Raw genomic sequence first — 22367 nt, 5'->3', positions numbered from 1 at the left:
TCTCAGTAGGCTTAATTATCTTTATGGTATTTAATTTTTAAGTGACTGGTTGGATTTTGTTCTCATTAGCACTGGAAGAGTTGATATGGAGCTTACCCTGAAGAGCAAGAAATAGTCATTTTCCTTCCTATCTGCTTCAACAAAGCAAAAATAAGCCAATAAAGCATAGGGGTCCTCAAAGCCACAGATGACAATACTTGCTCCTATGGTGTTTTGAGTTCTTTTAGTTGTTTCAGTTGTATAAATCTGATCTTCAAGAACATTATGTTCCTTTTTAAAAAATTAATAACTGTGGTGATATACACATAAAATTTAACATTTTAACTATTTTGAAGTGTACAATTCAATGGCATTAAGTACATTCATACTGTTGTGCAACTATCACTGCCATCTGTCTCCAGGATTCTTTTCATCTAGCAAATTGTAACTGTACACAATAACTAATAACTCTCTATACCTCTCTCTTTCAACCCTACCAACCACCATTCTACTTTCTGTTGCTATAAATTTGATTACTCTAGGTGACTCATATAAGTGGAATCATACAGCATTTGTTCTTTTGTGATTGGTTTATTTCACTTAGCATAACATCTTGAAGGTTCTTCCACATTGTAGCTTATGTCAGAATTTCCTTCCTTTTTAAGGCTGAATAGTATTCCATTGTATGCAGTATTTTGTCTATCAGTTCATATGTTGATGGACACTTGGTTGCTTATACCTTTTGGATACTGTGAATAATGTTGCTATGAACATTCTTGTACAAATATCTCTTCAAGTCTCTGTTTTTAGCTCTTTGAGTTGTATAACCAGAAGTGGAATTTTTAGATTGTGAATATCACGTGCCTTAAGAAGCATGTATCTACTACTTCTGCTGAATTCTTTCTGTCCTTGACACAGTGCTGGACACACATTCAGAGTTCAAAAAGTACCAATTGGTTGTGATGTATAATAATGAACCTTAAAATATTCTTGGGTTTGCACTGAGTCAGTATTTAAGTATCTCTTTCCTTACCTTATAGTCTGCTGCATTCTTCACCCCAGCCCACACACAAACCATTTTCTTTACTTTTGTGTCTCTTTCTCTCCCAAGTCAGGTTCCTAAAGGCAGGGAGGAGTCTGCTAATAAATGTAAGGGAATGAATTAAATTCCTTAGGACAGGTGTTTTCAGTATGTCTGGGGGACTGAGCTGAATCTAAGCAGGATTCAGAGTTGGCTGTGAGGACCTGGTGGTTTTTCTGACCCCTCTGGAGAGTTGTCCTTTGTGGAGGAGTAGGAGAAGGGGAACAGGGCCCAGAGGAGAAGATTTTTGTGTGCATACAGGCTTATGGCAGAAGTGCAGTGATGGAGGGTACAGGATGACTTCGATTACCTAGCCCAGACCCCAGGACCAGGTCTGATTCCTGGGAAGAAGAAAATGTATAGTTGTGCAGTAAATTCATTATCTATTATATTCTTGAATGACAATGTGTTATAGGACCCAAGTAGAGCAACTCTGTGGCCAAGGTAACCACTTGAATATAATCAATTATTAACTAGTAAAACTTTTTAAAAAAGAGTACTTTATATTGTAAAAAGAATTACATTTAAGGCTATTATGTTGGGAGAAGGAGAGGCCATCAGTAAAAATGACTCTGAGGTATACAGTCTGGGTAGTGTGTTGAGCAATGGAAAATTGAACCATTTCAGAATTTAAGAGGAGAAAGTAGGTAAAAGGAAAAAGATAACTGATTTAGATTAGGAATATCAGGCTATTAAATGTGAAGCCATAATTTGTATTATATCGCTATAAAAGCATATATTAAGAACTGATCAATATTCTATCCATAATAAACCTCTTTGTAGTACATTATAATTAAGCTTTTAAGATTTTTATTATTTAGTAAATAGTTACAAATCTTTCGATGTTTTAGTAGGCTTTCCTTTCCTGCCATTTAATTATCTTTGTGGCTCTCCACCAAGTTTTCTGTTTCTCTAACATTTTGGTTCATAAAATTGAATATAATACAACTCCCAAGGCTGACAAATTTTGATATTTTGACTTTTGAGTTTTTCTCAGTTCCCTAGATACACTCAAGCTGCCAAGTAGTTTTCTACAGTCCTGTAGAAAAGGACTGTAGGCACTGTACTTCAAATCATAGACATTACCCCATTCTTTTGTGCCACCATCCTTATGTATTGGCTTTCATCCTAAGGGTTTTCTCCAACAGTAGCAAGAGGGCTGCCACAGTCCAAGCATCATACCTTCACATGACAGTATCCCAAGAAGGAAAAAAGGGAACAAGTACATTTCTCCAGTTTTATCAAAGAAAAAGAAATTCTTCAAGATGATATCCAGATAACTTTTCATTGACTAAAAATGAATCACGTGGCCACTCAGGTTCAGAAGAGGATGTGGAAATGAATATCTGACAAAAATGAATGGGATTTCCAAGACTAACATAACCAATCCATAACTCATGCCTTTGATCTAAACATATGGCTTCTCCAGAACAAGTCAGGGTACTCATCGAGAAAGTCAAATAGCTTTTAAATAGGCAACCAACAGTTTATAATACATTCTCCCTTTAAGAAGGGGAAATATAATATGGAGATGAAGGGTTTTCCTGATTTAGAAATCTGGTAGATAATCGAGAATACTGGATGATGAGCAAGTTGGGGTGGGGGAAGAGAGGTAATTTCCATTTGGGGGCATACAAACTTTGAAATGCTTGTGATACATTGAAGTGGATGCATACAAGTAGATTGGGGGAAATGTGGACCTAGATATTAGGAGAAAATTGGGTGCTGCAGAGAGATGCGAGAAGCCATGTGTGTATTTGATGGCAGTTGAAGCCATGGATTTGAATGTGACCTTCTAGGGAAAGTACAGAAAGAGAGAAAAGAAGAGGAACTAGTGTAAAATGCCAATATTTAAAGGATGGGAAGAGAAATTTAGACCCAGAAAGCAGCTCAGAAAGCTAAGATAGAGAGATAAGAAGAAAACCAGGCCAGGGTCAAGTCATGAAAATTCAGAAAAAGTTTTGAGAAAGAACTGACAAATAACATCAAATTCTGTGGAAAAGTCAAGTAAAATGAAGGTGGAAAATATCAGTGACACAACTTAGACAGTTAGGACCTTATTATTTGGTACAAGTATTTTCAATAAAATGATTTAAAAGAAGCCAAATTAAGAGAGGGTCAAGATGGTGGAGTGGGAGTAAAGGGAGCTCACCTCCCCCTAGAAACACATCAGAAATATATCTACATATGGAACAATTCTCACAGAAAACAAAGTGGAAACCGGCAGAAGATCTCTTGTAGAACCAAAAATGCAAAAATAATCTCCATGTAACCAAGTAGGATGGAAAAGAAAAGGCATCAGAACAGGACCAGTGCCCCTGGAAGGGATCTGTGAAGGAGGGAAAGTCCACAGAGGCAGGCCCTTACTCTAGGGAGCCCCTTTGCCTGCTGGGAGGTCTCCTGAGACAGGTAGAGGGGCTGCAGGGGTGTGGACTCTGCTTAAGAGGAGTGCACGTGTGCTGACTTGCTAGCAATCAGGGGGGAGAGACCAGTGCTGACAGCTGCCACCTCACCACACTTCCCAGGGCACCAAGTGAGGCTGCTAGTACATGCAGCAGCTAGGCACTGAATCTTAGGCAGATGGGCCCTGGGAAAGAACTTGGTCTAGCTGTGCTCAGAGAACCTGGTGGCCCTGGGATGTGGGTCTGGGCCGAATCTCGAAGCCCATTTTCAGCACTCACGTGACGGAGGCAGGTCCAGCCATGGCAGACTTTGTGGGCATGTGCATGATGGGGCATGGCTGGCCTCTGACTCCATTGTCAATGCACACACGGCAGGGGTCTATCAGGCAGTGGAGGACTTTGTCAGTGTGCACACCAGGTAGCACCACAGAGATGCATGTCTGGGGCAGACAACCCCTGGGGAGGAGCATACAACAGTTAATTTCCTGGCAAGAGTGCCCCAGTTCTTCCCACCTCACACCACAGCTTGGAGTTGGACCTGGGGAAGACAGGTCCTGGGGAAGGCCTGCCACAGACACAGCCCAAGAACCAGCAAAACCACCTTGACTCCTGCAGCCAGAGTGCCTCAGCCCCAAGCACCAGCCTATTTCACACCATAGCCTAGCACTAGGTCTGAGATAAACACAACAGAGTAAAGCATGTGACCTTGGGCTTCTTCTGAGCAGAACCATGGATGCCTGCACAGGTGATAAATAGGTTCGCTGTGACCACACAAGACCTCATTTGCTTCAGCACTCACCTCCTTTGGAACAGAACATGTACTCAAGGGCAACAGAGCCTTATTGATCCCAACCCTCAGGTCTTCTACTACAACAACTGAGGAGCAGATCCCACCCCAAACAGGGCTGTGACAACCAGAGAGCAAAGAGGAAGCCCCACCTAACATCCAGGGCAGACTCTGGATACCACAACACCTACTGTCAAGGGGATAAGAACGCTCTGAGGAAAAATGTGGCTGGTATCTATACCAAAACCAGTCCTCACACCAAAAATGTTGGACTCACACAGTCTATACAGGAAAGCTCGCATATAAAAACATCCCTTCAAGACCACAGGAGATAACTCTCCTAAATTCATAGAGACAGAGAAATTTAAGTAAAATGAAAAAGCAGAGGAATGACTCCCAATTAAAAGAACAAGAGAAATCCCCTGGAAGAACAAATAATGAAACAGATTCACCAGTCTACTAGACTCTGAGTTCAAAAAGGAGGTAATAAAAATGCCAAAGGAATTAAGAAAAATTATTGATAGCAATGCAGATCACTGTAACAAGGAACTAGAAACTATAAAAAAAAACTACTCAAAATTAGATAACTCAATTGCCCAGATAAAAACCAATCTAGAAGCAATGAATAGCAGACTAAATAATGCAGAAGAATGAATAAGTGATCTGGAAGATAGAATAATAGAAATCACCCAATCAGAACAGCAGATAGAAAGACAAATGAAAGAAAAATGAAAGCAACATACAAGATCTAAAGAGATTTGTTCAAGATGGCTGAGTAGAAGGACGTGCACTCATTCCCTCCTGCGAGAGCACCAGAATCACAACTAACTGCTGAATAATCATCGACAGGAAGACACTGAAACTCACCACACATCCAAAAGATACCACACATCCAAAGACAAAGGAGAAGCCTCAATGAAATAGTAGGAGGACCACAATCACAATAAAATCAAACCCCATAACTGCCAGGGGGGTGACTCACAAACTGGAGAACAATTATATCACAGAGGTCCACCCACTGGAGTGAAGGTTCTAAGCCCCACGTCAGGCTTCCCAACCTGTGGGTCTGGCAACAGGAAGAGGAATTCCAAGAGAATCAGACTTTGAAGGCTAACGGGATTTGACTGCAGGACTTCGACAGGACTGAGGGAAACAGAGACTCCACTCCTGAAGGGCACACACAAAGTAGTGTGCACATGAGGACCCAGGGGTAAGAAGCAGTGACCCCATAGGAGACTGAACAAGACCTACCTGCTAGTGTAGGAGGGCCTCCTGCAGAGGCCAGGGGAAGCTGGGGCTCACCATGGGAAAAAGGACACTGGCAGCAGAAGTTCTAGGAAGTACTCCTTGGCATGAGCCCTCCAGGAGTCTGCCATTAGCCCCACCAAAGACCCTGCATTCTCCAGTGTTGGGTTGCCTCAGGCCAAACAACCAACAGGAAGGGAACTCAGCCCCACCCATCAGCAGACAAGTGGACTAAAGTTTTACTGAGCTCTGCCCAACAGAGCAACACCCAGCTCTACCCACCACCAGTCCCTTCCATTAGGAAGCTTGCACAAGCCTCTTAGATAGCATCATCCACCAGAGAGCAGACAGCAGAAGCAAGAAGAACTACAGTCCTGCACCTGTGGAACAAAAACCACATTCACAGAAAGATAGACAAAATGAAAAGGCAGAGGACCATGTACCAGATGAAGCAACAAGATAAAACCCCAGAAAAACAACTAAATGAAGTGGACATCGGCAACTTTCCAGAAAAAGAATTCAGAATAATGATAGTGAAGATGATCCAGGACCTCGGAAAAAGAATGGAGGCAAAGATCAAGAACATGAAAGAAATGTTTAACAAAGACCTAGGAGGATTAAAGAACAAACAACTAGAAGAATTAAAGAACAAACAAACAGAGATGAACAATACAATAACTGAAATGAAAAATACACTAGAAGGAATCAATAGCAGAATAACTGAGGCCGAAGAACGGATAAGTGACCTGGAAGACAGAATGGTGGAATTCACTGCCACAGAACAGAATAAAGAAAGAAGAATGAAAAGAAATGAAAACAGCCTAAGAGACCTCTGGGACAACATTAAACGCAAAAACATTTGCATTATAGGGGCCCCAGAAGGAGATGAGAGACAGAAACGACCCAAGAAAATATTTGAAGAGATGATAGTCAAAAATTTCCCTAACGTGGGAAAGGAAATTGCCACCTAAGTCCAGGAACCACAGAGTCCCAGGCACGATAAACCCAAGGAGAAAACACGCGAGACACATAGTAATCAAATTAACAAAAATTAAAGACAAAGAAAAATTATTAAAAGCAACAAGGGAAAAGTGACAAATAACCTTATGGGAGTTCCCTTGTATGTTAACAGCTGATTTCTCAGCAGAAACTCTACAAACCAGAAGGGAGGGGCATAATATATTCAAAGTGATGAAAAGGAAGAAACTACAACCAAGATTACTGTACCTGGAAAGGATCTCATTCAGATTTAATGGAGAAATCAAAACCTTTGCAGACAAACAAAAGCTAAGAGAATTCAGCACCACCAAACCAGCTATATAACAAATGCTAAAGGAACTTCTGTAAGTGGGAAACACAAGAGAAGAAAAGGACCTACAAAAACAAACCCAAAACAATTCAGAAAATAGTAACAGGAACATACATATCGATAATTACCTTAAATGTGAATGGATTAAATGCTCCAACCAAAAGACACAGGGTTGCTGAATGGATACAAAAACAGGACCCATATATATGCTGTCTACAAGAGACCCATTTCAGACCTAGGGACACATACAGACTGAAAGTGAGGGGATGGAAAAAGATATTCCATGTAAATGGAAATCAAAAGAAAACTGGAGTAGCAATAATCATATCAGATAAAATAGGCTTCAAAATAAAGAATGTTACAAGAGACAAGGAAGGACACTACATAATCATCAAGGGATCAATCCAAGAGGAAGATATAACTATTATAAATATATATGCACCCAACATAGGAGCACCACAATACATAAGGCAAATGCTAACAGCTATAAAAGAGGAAATCCACAGTAACACAATAATAGTGGGGACTTTAACACCTCACTTACACCAATGGCCAGATCATCCAGACAGAAAATTAATAAGGAAACACAAGCTTTAAATGACACAGTAGACCAGAGAGATTTAATTGATATTTTTAGGACATTCCATCCAAAAACAGCAGATTACACTTTATTCTCAAGTGCAAACAGAACATTCTCCAGGAGAGATCACATCTTGGGTCACAAATCAAGCCTTGGTAAATTTAAGAAAACTGAAATCATATCAGTTATCTTTTCCAACAACAACGCTATGAGATTAGAAATAAATTACAGGGAAAAAAACATAAAAAATACAAATACATGGAGGCTAAACAATACACTACTAAATAACCAAGAGATCACTGAAGAAATCAAAGAGGAAATCAAAAAACAAATGACAACAAAAACATGACAGGGGCTTCCCTGGTGACGCAGTGGTTGAGAATCTGCCTGCCAATGCAGGGGACATGGGTTCGAGCCCTCGTCTGGGAGGATCCCACGTGCCACGGAGCAACTGGGCCCATGAGTCACAACTACTGAGCCTGTGCATCTGGAGCCTGTGCTCCCCAACAAGAGAGGCCGCGACAGTGAGAGGCCCGCGCACCGCGATGAAGAGTGTCCCCTGCTCGCTGCAACTAGAGAAAGCCCTCGCACAGAAATGAAGACCCAACACAGCCAAATAAATAAATAAATAAAATAAAATTTAAAAAAAAACATAACAAATGACAACAAAAATGAGACAAACGACAACAAAAACACGACGACCTAAAATGAATGACAACAAAAACACGATGACCCACAACCTATGGGATGCAGCAAAAGCAGTTCTAGGAGGGAAATTTATAGCAATACAATCCTACCTCAAGAAACAAGAAAAATCTCAAATAAACAATCTAACCTTACACCTAAAGGAACTAGAGAAAGAAGAACAAACAAAACCCAAGGTTAGGAGAAGGAAAGAAATCATAAAGATCAGAGCAGAAATAAATGAACTAGAAACAAAGAAAACAATGGTAAAGATCAATAAAACTAAAAGCCGGTTCTTTGAGAAGATAAACAAAATTGATAAACCACTAGCCAGACTCATCAAGAAAAAGAGGGAGAGAACTCAAATCAATAAAATTAGAAATGAAAAAGCGGAAATTACAATGGACACCGCAGAAATACAGTACATCCTAAGAGACTACTACAAGCAACTCTATACCAATAAAATGGACAACCTGGAAGAAATGGACAAATTCTTAGAAAGGTATAACCTTCCAAGACTGAACCAGGAAGAAATAGAAAATATGAACAGACCAATCACAAGTAATGAAATTGAAACTGTGATTAAAAATCTTCCAACAAACAAAAGTCCAGGACCAGATGGCTTCACAGGTGAATTCTATCAAACATTTAGAGAAGAGCTAACACCTATCCTTCTCAAACTCTTCCAAAAAATTGCAGAGGAAGGAACACTCCCAAACTCATTCTACTAGACCACCATCACCCTGATACCAAAACCAGAAAAAGATACAACAAAAAAAAGAAAATTATAGACAAATATCACTGATGAATATAGATGCAAAAATCCTCAACAAAATACTACCAAACGGAATCCAACAACACATTAACAGGATCATACACCATGATCAAGTGGGATTTATCCCAGGGATGCAAGGATTCTTCAATATACACAAATCAATCAATGTGATACACCATATTAACAAATTGAAGGATAAAAACCATACGATCATCTCAATAGGTGCAGGAAAAGCTTCTGAGAAAATTCAACACCCATTTATGATAAAGCTCTCCAGAAAGTGGCATAGAGGGAACCTACCTCAACATAATAAAGGCCATATATGACAAACCCACAGCCAACATCGTCCTCAATGGTGAAAAAACTGAAAGCATTTCCTCTAAGATCAGGAACAAGACAAGGATGTCACCTCTCACCACTATATTCAACATAGTTTTGGAAGTCCTAGCCATGGCATTCAGAGAAGAAAATGAAATAAAAGGAATCCAAATTGGAAAGAAGAAGTAAAAACTGTCACTGTTTGCAGATGACATGATACTATACATAGATAATCCCAAAGATGCTACCAGAAACTATGAGCTAATCAATGAATTTGGTTAAAGTTGCAGGATACAAAATTAATGCACCAGAAATCTCTTGCATTCCTATACACTAACAATGAAAGGTCAGAAAGAGAAATTGAGGCGGGAAACAATCCCATTCACCATTGCAACAAAAAGAATAAAATACCTAGGAATAAAACCTACCTAAGGACTAGGTTAAAAGACCCTGTACTCAGAAAACTATAAGACACTGATGAAATTAATCAAAGATGACACAAAGAGGTGGAGAGATATACTATGTTATTGGATTGGAAGAATCAATATTGTGAAAATGACTATACTACCCAAAGCAATCTACAGATTCAATGCAATCCCCATCAAATTATCAATGGCATTTTTTACAGAACTAGAACAAATAATCTTAAATTTTATATGAAGACACAAAAGACCCCAAATAGCCAAAGCAATCCTGATAGGAAAAAAACGGAGCTGGAGGAATCAGACTCCCCAACTTCAGACTATACTACAAAGCTACAGTAATCAAGACAATATAGTACTGGCACAAAAACAGAAATATAGATCAGTGGAACAGGATAGAAAACCCAGAGATCAACCCACGCACCTATGGTCAACTAATCTATGACAAAGGAGGCAAGGATATAAAATGGAGAAAAGTCAGTCTCTTCAATAAGTGGTGCTGGGAAAACTGGACAGCTACATGTAAAAGAATGAAATTAGAACACTCCCTAACGCCATATGCAAAAATAAACTCAAAATGTATTAAAGACCTAAATGTAAGGCCAGACAGTATAAAACTCTTAGAGGAAAACACAGAAAGAACACTCTTTGACAGAAATCACAGCAAGATCTTTTTTGACTCACCTCCTAGAGTAACAGAAATAAAAACAAAAACAAACAAATGGGACCTAATGAAACTTCAAAGCTTTTGCACAGCAAAGTAAACCATAAACATGACAAAAAGACAACCCTCAGAATGGGAGAAAATATTTGCAAATGAATCAACAGACAAATGATTAATCTCCAAAATATATTAACAGCCCATGCAGCTCAATATTAAAAAAACAAACAACCCAATCCAAAAATGGGCAGAAGACTTAAATAGACATTTCTCCAACGAAGACATACAGATGGCAAAGAGGCACATGAAAAACTGCTCAACATCACTAATTATTAGAGAAATGCAAATCAAAACTACATTGAGGTATCACTTTATACCAGTTAGAATGGGCATCATCAAAAAATCTACAAACAACAAATGCTGGAGAGGGTGTGGAGGAAAGGCAACCCTCTTGCACTGTTGAGAATGTAAATTGATACAGCCACTATGGAGAACAATATGGATTTTCCTTAGAAAATTCAAAGAGCTTTCTGCCCATGGACACCACTGAGTAAGTATCGTTGACGTCTCCCCCCTCCACTGCCGTCATGTCTAAGTCAGAGTCAACCAAAGAGCCCAAACAGCTTCAGAAGCTCTTCATCGGAGGTTTGAGCTTTGAAATAACTGATGAGAGTCTGAGGAGCCACTGTGAGCAATGGGGAACACTCACAGATTGTGTGGTAATGAGGGATCCAAACACCAGGCCCTCCAGAGGCTTCGCGTTTGTCACGTATGCCACTGTGGAGGAGGTGGATGTAGCCATGAAGACAAGGCCACACGAGGTGGATGGAAGAGTTGGGGAACCAAAGAGGGCCGTCTCAAGAGAAGATTCTCAAAGACCTGGTGCCCACTTAACTGTGAAAAAGAGTTTTGTTGGTGGCATTAACGGAGACACTGAAGAACATCACCTAAGAGATTATTTTGAGCAGTATGGGAAAACTGAAGTGACTGAAATCATGACCGACCAAGGCAGTGGCAAAAAAAGAGGCTTTGCTTTCGTAACCTTTGATGACCATGACTCCATAGACAAGATTGTCATTCAGAAATACCACACTGTGAATGGCCACAACTGTGAAGTAAGGAAAGCCCTATCTCAGCAAGAAATGGCTAGTGCTTCATCCAACCAAAGAGGTCAAAGTAGTTCTGGAAGCTTTGGTGGTAGTCATGGAGGTGGTTTTTGTGGGAATGACAACTTTGGTCTTGGAGGAAACTTCAGTTGTCGAGCTGGCTTTGGTGGCAGCCAGGGTGGTGGTGGCTATGGTGGCAGTAGGGATGGCTATAATGGATTTGGTAATGATGGGAGCAATTTTGGAGGTGGTGGAAGCTACAATGATTTTGGCAATTACAACAATCAATCTTCAAATTTTGGACCCATGAAAGGAGGAAACTTTGGAGTCAGAAGTTCTGGCCCCTATGGTGGTGGAAGACAATACTTTGCCAAACCACAAAACCAAGGTAGCTATGGTGGTTCCAGCAGCAGCAGCAGCTATGGAAGTGGCAGGAGGTTTTAATTACTGCCAGGAAACAAAGCTTAGCAGGAGAGGAGAGCCAGGGAAGTGATAGGGAAGCTACAGGGTACAAGAGATTTGTGAACTCAGCCAAGCACCATGGTGGCAGGGCCTAGCTGCTACAAAGAAGACATGTTTTAGACAATACTCATGTGTATGGGCAAAAAAACTTGAGGACTGTGCTTGTGACTAATTGTATAACAGATTATCTTAGTTTCTGTTTTGTGGAAAGTATAAAGCATTCCAACAAAGGGTTTTAATGTAGATTTTTTTTTTTTTTTGTACCCATGCTGTTGACTGCTAAATGTAATAGTCTGATCATGACGCTGAATAAATGTGTCTTTTTATTAAATGTGCTGTGTAAAGTTAGTCTACTCTGAAGCCATTTTGGTAAACTACCCCAACAGTGTGAAGTTAGAATTCCTTCAGGGTGATGCCAGGTTCCATTCAAAATTTATTTACACCCTGCTTTGGTGGAGAAGCTATTGTCTTCAGAAACCTTGGTGTAGCTGAACTGACAGTTACTGTGTTGTGACCTGGAGTTCACTGTGAAAAGGGTCACCCAAGCAAAGTCATGGAGTTTTTTGGTTATTAATATGATTGTTGGCACATATCCTATGCAATATATCTAAATTGAATTATGGTACCAGGTAAAGTTATAGGTGGGAATGAAGCTTGTGTATCATCCATTATCATATGTAATCAATAAACGATTTAATACCCTCTTGAATGGAATGACAACTGTATGGATTTGGGACTGGCAGAGCTTTGGACCTTCCCTACTCACTACCCCTGATAACGTTGAATGCTTCTATCACAATTCAAGTTCAAAACTCTGCCAGAGAATAGAAACCAGATGCTGGTTAATGCCACCCCATAAATCCACAAATTAGACGTTTTTGGGAGACAGTTTTAAACTGACCAGTACCAGTAAGGATTTTACTCTTAACACAAAAACAGGCTTACATTAAAGGAAAACTGTGGTTTCTGTTCTGGTTGTGTGGGTCTTTATATAGGTTTATGGAATGACACACTAGTAATTATCTATATGGAGATAAAAATTTGCTGATATGGTAAGGAACCATATTATCTACTTTAATTTATGCTAACTGTAGTTTTCCTTTAAATATGGCACAAGATGACACAACCATTCTAAAATGTTGTTTGTATAGAAAATGATTTCTAAAACGTTATAACAGTTTGCTTAATATCCAATCACTGTTATTTGTACATAGTTTCCTTTGAGTCCTCCCTTTGGTGCCCTCAATTTCAGTGCCATTGTACTTAGTAGAATAGAGATTTGTTTATCACTAGGGGAAAAAAATTAAAACAGAATTACCATATGACCCAGCAATCCCACTACTGGGCATATACCCTGAGAAAACCATAATTCAAAAAGAGTCATGTACCACAATGTTCATTGCAGCTCTATTTACAACAGCCAGGACATGGAAGCAACCTAAGTGTCCATCAACAGATGAATGGATAAAGAAGATATGGCACATATATACAATGGAATATTACTCAGCCATAAAAAGGAACGAAATTGGGTCATTTGTAGAGATGTGGATGGACTTAGAGACTGTCATACAGAGTGAAGTGAGTCAGAAAGAGAAAAACAAATATTGTATATTAATGCATATATGTGGAATCTAGAAAAATAGTACAGATGAACTGGTTTGCAAGGCAGAAATAGAGACACAGATGTAGAGAACAACGTATGGACACCAAGGGGGGAAAGCAGGTTGGGGTGGTGGTGGTGGTGGTGGTGGTGGTGGTGGTGGGATGAATTGGGAGATTAGGATTGACATATACACACTAATATGTATAAACTAGGTAACTAATAAGAAACTGCTGTATAAAAACAGAGAAGTAAAATTAAATTTAAAAAAATACAAGATTTATGGGATAATACAAAGCATGCCAAGTTACACATAATAGGGGCTCCAGAAGAAGTAGGAGAGAGAGAAGGGAATCAAAAATGTATTTAAGGGACTCCCCTGGGGGTGCAGTGGTTAAGAATCTGCCTGCCAATGCAGGGGACACGGGTTTGAGCCCTGGTCTGGGAAGATCCCACATGCTGCGGAGCAACTAAGCCTGTGCACCACAACTACTGAGCCTGCGTGCCACAACCACTGAAGCCCGCGCACCTAGAGCCTGTGCTCTGCAACAAGAGAAGCCACCACAATGAGATGCCCACACACCGCAACGAAGAGTAGCCCCCACTCTCCGCAACTAGAGAAAGCCCGCACAGCAATGAAGACCCAACACAGCCAATAAATTCGTTAATTAATTTTAAAAAATACTTAACTTAAAAAAAATGTATTTAAGAAATTATGGCTGAAAAATTTCCAAACCTAAAGATGGAAACAGATATTCAGGTGCAGGAAGCACAGAGTATCCCAAACAAGATGAACCCAATTAGACCCACACCAAGATATATCATAATTAAAATAGCAATAGTTAAAGAGAGAATTCTAAAGGCAGCAAGAGAAAAACAAAGAATCAATTACAAGGAAACCCACATAAAGCTATTAGACAATTTCTTTGCAGAAACTGTGCAGACCAAGTCCGGAAAGGGAAAAACCTGCAACCTAGGATACTCTACCCAGCAAGATTATCATTTAGAATAGAAGAAGAGATAAAGAATTCCTCAGACAAGCAAAAGCTAAAAGAATTCAACAATACTAAACCTACCCTAAAATAAAAATTCAAGGGTCTTATCTAAATAGAAAAGAAACAAAAATCTACAGGAAAGGGAAAAATCATAATAGGAAAGGCAAATATATAGTCAGGACTAAAGATCACTTAGGTAAGCCAGGACATAGATTAAAAAAAGTCCAAAAATTTTTTAAAAGTAATTGTAACTACAATTAAAATCAAAATAATAAACATACAGATGTAAAATAGGACATCAAAATTACAAAAGTGGGAGAAGAGAGTTAAAAATGTAGATTTTTAGGGCTTCCCTGGTGGCGCAGTGGTTGAGAATCTGCCTGCCAATGCAGGGGACACGGGTTCGAGCCCTGGTCTGGGAGGATCCCACATGCCACGGAGCAACTGGGCCCGTGAGCCACAGCTACTGAGCCTGCGCGTCTGGAGCCTGTGCTCCGCAACAAGAGAGGCCGCGATAGTGAGAGGCCCGCGCACCGCGATGAAGAGTGGCCCCCGCTTGCCACAACTAGAGAAAGCCCTCGCACAGAAAGGAAGACCCAACACAGACAAAAATAATAAATAAATAAATAAATTAAAAAAAAAATGTAGATTTTTAGAATGTGCTTGAACTATTATGACTATCAGTCTAAAGTAAGTAGATACAGTTATGGGTCAACATACTTGAAAACCAGGGAAACCACAAATCCAAAACATACAAAAGATTCACAAAAACCAAAAAGAAAGGAACTCAAGCATACTACAAAAGAAAATCATCAAACCACAAAAGGAAAAACAAAAAGAAGAATGGAACAAAGAACCACAAAAACAACTGGAAAACAAGGAACAAAATGGCAATAAGTACATAACTATCAATGATTACTTTAAATGTCAATGGACTAAATGCTCCAATCAAAATGGATAGAGTGGTAGATTGGATAAAAAAATAAAGCAAGAACCTACACTATGTTTCCTATAAGAGACTCACTTCAGGTTGAGACACCCACAGATTGAAAGTGAGCAGATGGAAAAATATACTTCATGCAAGTGTAAACAACAAGAAAGCAGGGGTAGCAATAATCGTATCAGACTAGTAGACTTTAAAACAAAGTCCATAAAGAAAGACAAAAAAGGACGTTATATAATAATAAAGGGATCAATACAATAAGAGGATATTACATTTGTTAACATATATGCACCAATATAGGAGCACTTAATATATAAAACAAATACTAACAGACATAAACGGAAAAATTGACAGGAATACAGTAAGAGTAGGAGACTTTAACATCCCACTGACATCAACAGACAGATCTTTAGAAAGAAAATCAATAAGGCAACAGCAGTCCTAAATGACACAATAGACCAGTTGGACTTAAATGGACACTACATCCAAAAAAACACCCAGAATACACATTCTTTTCAAGCTTGCATAGAACATTCTCTAGGATAGAACATACACTAAGTCACAAAACAAGCCTCAACAAATTTAAGAGGGTAGAAATTATATCAAGCATTTTCTTCCAACCACAATATGAAACTAGAAATCAACTATAGAAAGAAAAATGAGAAAAAAACAAACACATGGAGACTAAACAACATGCTACTAAAAAACCAGTTGATCATTGATAAAATCGAAGAGGATCAGAAAATACCTTGAGACAAATGACAATGAAAACTCAGCCTAACAAAATCTATGAGATGCAGCAAAAGCAGTTCTAAGAGGGAAGTTCATAGTGATACAGGCCTTCCTCAAGAAACAAGAAAAATCCCAAATAAACCACCTAACCTACCACCTAAAAGAATTAGGAAAAGAAGAACAAACAAAACCAAAGTCAGTGGAAGAAAGGAAATAATAAAGATCAGAGAGGAAATGAATAAAATAGAGATTAAAAGACAATAGAAAAGATCAATAAAACAAAGATCTGATTTTTTTGAAAGATAAACAAAATCAACAAGCCCCTAGCCAGGGTCACCAAGAAGAAAAGAGAGAGGACTCAAATAAATAAAATAAGAAATTAAAGAAGAGAAATAATTACTGATACCACAGAAATATAAAAAATAAGGGAATACTATGACCAGTTATATGCCAACAAATTCGACAACCTAGAAGAAATGGACAAGTCTGTAATTAAAAAAAAAAACCTCCAAGCACAAAAGGCAAGACTGGATGGCTTCATAGGGGAATTCTACCAAATATACAAAGAAAAATGTATACCTATCATTCTCAAACCATTTCAAAACTTTGAGGAGGAGGGAACACTCCCAAAGTCATTTGATGAAGCCACCATCACCTGGACACCAAAACCAAAGACACTACCAAAAAAGAAAATTACAGACCAATATCTTTGATGAATATAGATGCAAAAATCCTCAACAAAACATTAGCAAACTGAATCCAACAATACATAAAAAGGATCATACACCATGATCAAGTTGGATTCGTCCCAGGGTCTCAAGGATGTTTTAACATAGGCAAATCAGTCAATATGATACACCACATTAAAAAAGGAACGACAAAAATCACATCATCATCTCAATGGATGCAGAAAAAAGCATGTGATAAAATTCAACATTCATCCTGATAAAAACTCTCATCAAATTGGGTGTAGAGGGAACATTTCTCACATAATAAAAGCCATTATGGTAAACCCACAGCCAACATAATACTCAATGGTAGAAAGCTGAAAACCTTCCCGCTAAATTCAGGAACAAGACAAGGATGCCCACTCTCGCCACTTCTCTTCAACATAGTACTGGAAGTCCTACTCACAGCAGTCAGACAAGAAAAAGAAATAAAAGTTATCCAAATTGGAAGGGAAGCGTAAAACTGTCATGATTTGCAAGATTGACATGATACTCTGTAATAAAAACCCAACGACCCAAGTGCCCATTAACAGACGGTTGGTTTAAGAAGATGTGTACGTATATACACACATATATATATGGAATAATTACTCAGCTATAAAAAGGAATGAAATATTGTCATTTGCAGCAACATGGATGAACCTAGAGAATATCATACTAAGTGAAGAAAGTCAAACAGAGAAAGACAAATATTATATGATATCACTTATATGTGAAATCTAAAAAAAAAAAAATACAATGAATCTATATACAAAACAGAAACAGACTCACAGACATAGGAAAAAAAACTTATGGTTACCAAAAGGGAAAGGGAGGGTGGGGACTGATAAATTAGGAGTATGGGATTATAGATTCAAACTAATATGCTTAAAATAGAAAGGCAACAAGGATTTACTATAAGCACAGGAAACTGTATTCAATATCTTGTAATAACCTATAATGGAAAAATAATCTGAAAAAGTACATTTATACATATATAAAAAACTGAATCACTTTGCTGTACACCTGAAACTAATACAATATTGTAATTCAACAATTATTTCAATTTAATAAAGAAGCCAAATTGTAGTGGGTCAAAGAGTAAATGAGAACTAATGAAAAGGAGAAAAGTCTTTAACAAGCTACAATACATACAGAGAAACAGACACATATCACATACAAAATGCAGTTATCACTAAGATATTTAGATATCTTAATTTTATAAGTAATGAAACTAATAGAACATTTAGGCTCCATGATTTTTTCTGTGTGCCTTTCAGACACCCTTTAAATTATCTGTGGTGTCTGATCTGCCTATGGTAGGTAGATGCATGTATTTAATATGAATTCTTCAATCTCATAAATGCTGTAATTCAATGTGGGATTTAATCTTAATTCCAATCCTTACTAGTTTCATGACCTTGGATTATATGGTTTGTCCAGCATCATACATCTAGTTTATAAGGTAATTTGGGCTTCAAATTCAGATCTGACTCCAAAGCTCACATTCTTCATCATGGAGACTTCTGGTGAACATACTGACGTGTGAGTCGGCCCCCACTTTTATCAATGCCAGCATGACTTTGGTTTTTTCACATGAAGCTACCTACCCTTCCCTTCCACAGCACACAAAATGAGAGCTATATGTGGAGAGACTGGATAGAGGTCCTTAGGTCAAGAATACGGCCAAGAGGCAGGAGTAAAAGCCTTAGTCTCCATATTCCTAAGGATGAGGGGTCCATCCCTTCCTCCTCGCTAACCATGCCCTTTCCCAAATTCCCAGCCAGCTGTAGCTGAGAAACAGATAACCTGTTATACAGAAAAGTTCTCCAGCAAAAGCCTGTGTGAAAGAAGAGTGTAATTAAGTGGTACCAATTATAGAAATCAATCACATGCAAACTTTACAGGCCACTCTATATTCATTGTGGAGGCCTTCCAAATGGCATCATCTGTGATAAGAAGAAGCATGTCAATTATGTCATTATCAGAGTGAAAAAATGTGCTGACAAAATAAAGCTCTAAATATTCCTTTGAAGTCAACCACTCGTTTTAAATGGTTTGGACGTATAATGTAGGGAAGTGTTTTTAATTGAAATAGAGTAAATAAGTTATTACAAAGAGTTTCAAAAGAAAAATGATTGTTATGCTACACTTCAGCTATTTTTTTATGGGTTTTCCATGGCCATAGGCTTGCCTTTTTTGCATTTTCTTTTTTTCTTCTACTAGTGAAGAAACAAAAAATGACAGCAGCTAATGCCAAGTCCTTTGAGCCATTGCTCTATAACAAAGCAATTTAGGGAGGCAGACAGAGGATGGAGTCAACTTTTATGAGAAAGTTGCTCATGTTTTCCTCTGATACAACTTTTCCATTCAGATGTTTTATGACAACTACAGTCTCTAAGGACTGACTAACTGCAAAGTTAAGACTGATATTTTACAGTAAGACTTCCCTTATTACTTAATCACTGCAATCTGACAATAAAACCATCTGCCTATAATGGGCCAACTCCACAGACTGCTCAAGTCCAGAAAGCTGAACGTCTAAAAGGACTCATTGTTTTAACCTGGATGCAAAATTTTACTTTCAGACAGACTTTGAGTCTGAATTTTATGTCATCAGTGGGATAAGACATTTTGCTATTTTTTCCCACTATAGGCACCTTAAATTTTAAAAATCTGATTCGCTTTACATTAAATGATGAAAGAATCATCATCAGAAGTGCTTGGGATGATACAGAGTCTCACATTTGACAATCTGTTCCTGTTCTACAATCACAGTAACAAGAATTCCTGAGACTTATTTAGTTGTTACACAAGGGAGTGTGCTTTACATGCAATTTATTGTTGAATTCACACAAGAATCATACAGGATAAGAACCATTATTTTCTCCATTTTACAGAAGAAAAAAAAACTAAGGTTTAAAGACATTGAATAAGCTTCCAAAGTCACAGAATTATTAGTGGCAGTGGTGGGACTCAACTCAAGAGGTTTGAGATCAGAGTCTAGTACTCCTAACCTTTATCACAAAGAAAACAGAAGGCATCAATGACTATAAGGAATGGGAATCCACATCTAGAAGACCGTGCCAAATGGTTAATGAGTTAATGCACCTCAGGAAAGGGAGATAAGAATATTTTTTTAAACAATGTACATAGCATTTAAGAGACCTACAAATACGAGCCTTTTTTTCACTTTCACTTTTGATATAAAAGAATATTTTGAAAAAGCCACAAGAAAACTAAATGGATGACTTTAGGTCAGAACTATTTTAAAGAGGCTAAATCTTGGTAAGTAGACCCTGTTATGCTAAGCACTTGAGAAGGTTTCTAATACTTTTTAAAGGAGAAGTATTTATACCCAATTCATTTGGGTTTTTAAAGACTCAAAGGAAAAAAGAAAAAAATGCATTTTGTTACTGGTGACATACTTTCTAATTATGACATCTATTTCTTGAATTGATGCTTCATAACCAGGTTAACAGGCTTGTGTCACAATACTGTTATGAACTGATCAATTGAAAGCCCATTATTGACCCAATTATTCCAGAACAGGACAAATGAATGAGATGAAAGTCATGGTCTCTGAGGCGCCCAAGCTTGATCAGTTTGATTCTGTTTAAATGGAAGTACTTTTGACAGTGGTAAGGGGCACTATTAATGATTATGCGGAGGCAACAGATGCAAAGCTATGGACATTCACTTACCCTAGCTAAAGCTCACTCTCTGGTTATCTCTTGGTGCTGCTACTGTTGGTTAAGGTAGGAGAGTGAGACCCTCTGTGGAGTGTCGGGGTGTTAGAAAAGGAGCTTTTGATAAGAGTGAGTGTAGACAAATTGCTTGTGCCCCATTAAAGGGACAAGATGAAAATTCCTGTTGAGACCATGTTTCTTTAAATGTCAAACTACTCCAAATCTGGACTAGTGGGTCATGGTTTATGAGTTTTACTGCAGTTTGTACATAAAAGAATACACAGGATACATATGGACATAATCAGAGTGAGGCTGGTAGAGGCTGAAGGGATGAAATTCATGTGAAAACAAGAATGAGATAATAATAAGGTCCTGCAGAAAGGGAGAGCATGGGCAGTTCAAGTTGCAAGGAACAGACTTAAGCTGTAGTACTTTTTTTTTTTTATATAAGATACACGTGGAAATAAGGATGATGAGACTGATCACGTGCCGTGAGCTTGCAAAAATTTATAGTCACACAGATTGGCTTCACATAGAAGGAAATATTCAGAAATTGGAAGCTGGTTTAGAAGCCAGCATAACCCTAGACACTGGGTTGTCTCCTCCCCCCTGGCAACAGGAGCTCCTTGCTTCCTTCTCTGCTGTGATGTGAAACTACCCTCTGCCTCTGCTTCTTTCTAAGTCACTGTCTTCTGCCCTTCCTTCCAAATACTCACTTCTTTATGTGCACCTGGCATCCAGTATCTCCAGTGTAGAGAATCCATTTTGTTCATTAACCCACTATCCAATAGAGAGCTCCTGCAGGGAAGGGTATCTGTGTCAGAAAATGTAATAGGCTTCTGGTTAGTCTGCAGGCCAGTTGTCTTTAAGTCAAAAGCCTACCCCTTGCCCAATAGCCATGACCATGGTACTGGAATCACAGCAAGTTGAATGTGGTTACCCGTGGTGCTGGCACACCACACTCTCCTAGATGTCCCCCCACCTCTCTGGCTGTCCTCAGGTTCTTTTCCAAGATTATGCTCTCTGACTAGGCAATAAATGTTGGATTTCCTTGAGGCTGAGTCTTAGGCCTTTTTCACTTTTCCCCAATATTTTTCTCCTTATATAATCTCTACCACGCCCATGACTTCAGTTCACACAATATGCCAACAATTTAAAAATGTATCTCTTACCTAGATCTCTCCTTTGAGCTCCAGACCAGATATCTAATTGTTAAGCTGATATTTCCACTTTTATGTCTGAAAGACTTCTCAGTTCCAATTTGTTCTTGACTTATGTTCTTCTGCTTCAAATCCGTATGTCTTCCCGTATACCCTTTCTTCCAGTATCCACCACTATCCATTCTGCTGTTAAAGCCATTAGCTTAAGAGTCATGTTTGACGTATGCTTCTGCCTCAAATCCACTTTCAATCTATCCCTCTGTTCTGTTAATCTCACTTCCTCAACATCTCTTAAAGCCATTCCCTTTCAGGCTCTTCAAAGCCACCACCCTAGTTCACGCTACCATCATCAATCTCCTGAACCGCTGCAGGAATCTGCACATCGGTCCCCTTCATCTACTCTAGCCGCTTTTCGATACACCCCTGACACTGCAGTCACAGTGAACTTTACAAAAAGCAACTCTTATGTCATCCTGAAATTGAAAACTCCCAGTGATTTCCTATTGCTCCTGAAATTGAGAACAGCATTTTTAATGTGGTCCTGCGTATCTAGTCTAAGCCCCCTCTACCTCACCACCTTCATTTTACACAGTTACTTTGCTCTAGCCACATTAGTCTCATTTCTGACCCTTGCATATGCAAGGATCCTTCACTGGGACAAGTTCTTTTTCAATGGGCTGATCCTTTACATGGAAAGCTCTATACTGCCTGGTCATCTGTATAACTCCTA

At 38.8% G+C, this 22367-nt stretch overlaps 1 protein-coding gene across 1 annotated transcript; it reads left to right on the top strand.

The window, feature by feature from the left end:
* The first annotated feature begins 10830 nt into the window (after positions 1-10830).
* On the top strand, positions 10831-11793 carry LOC118882914 (heterogeneous nuclear ribonucleoprotein A1-like). Its single transcript, XM_036829292.1, has one exon. The coding sequence runs from the start codon at positions 10831-10833 to the stop codon at positions 11791-11793; it is 963 nt and encodes a 320-aa protein (XP_036685187.1).
* Positions 11794-22367: the final 10574 nt, after the last annotated feature.

The sequence above is a fragment of the Balaenoptera musculus genome, chromosome 16, assembly GCF_009873245.2.
Source record: "Balaenoptera musculus isolate JJ_BM4_2016_0621 chromosome 16, mBalMus1.pri.v3, whole genome shotgun sequence".
In the NCBI taxonomy this organism is placed as follows: Eukaryota; Metazoa; Chordata; class Mammalia; order Artiodactyla; family Balaenopteridae; genus Balaenoptera; species Balaenoptera musculus.
Note: the sequence above shows the minus strand (reverse complement) of the source record. Positions and strands in the feature narration are given on the sequence as shown.

Excerpts from the sequence above, each read along its gene's own strand:
- LOC118882914 (XM_036829292.1), top strand. The coding sequence starts at position 10,831 with ATGTCTAAGTCAGAGTCAACCAAAGAGCCCAAACAGCTTCAGAAGCTC.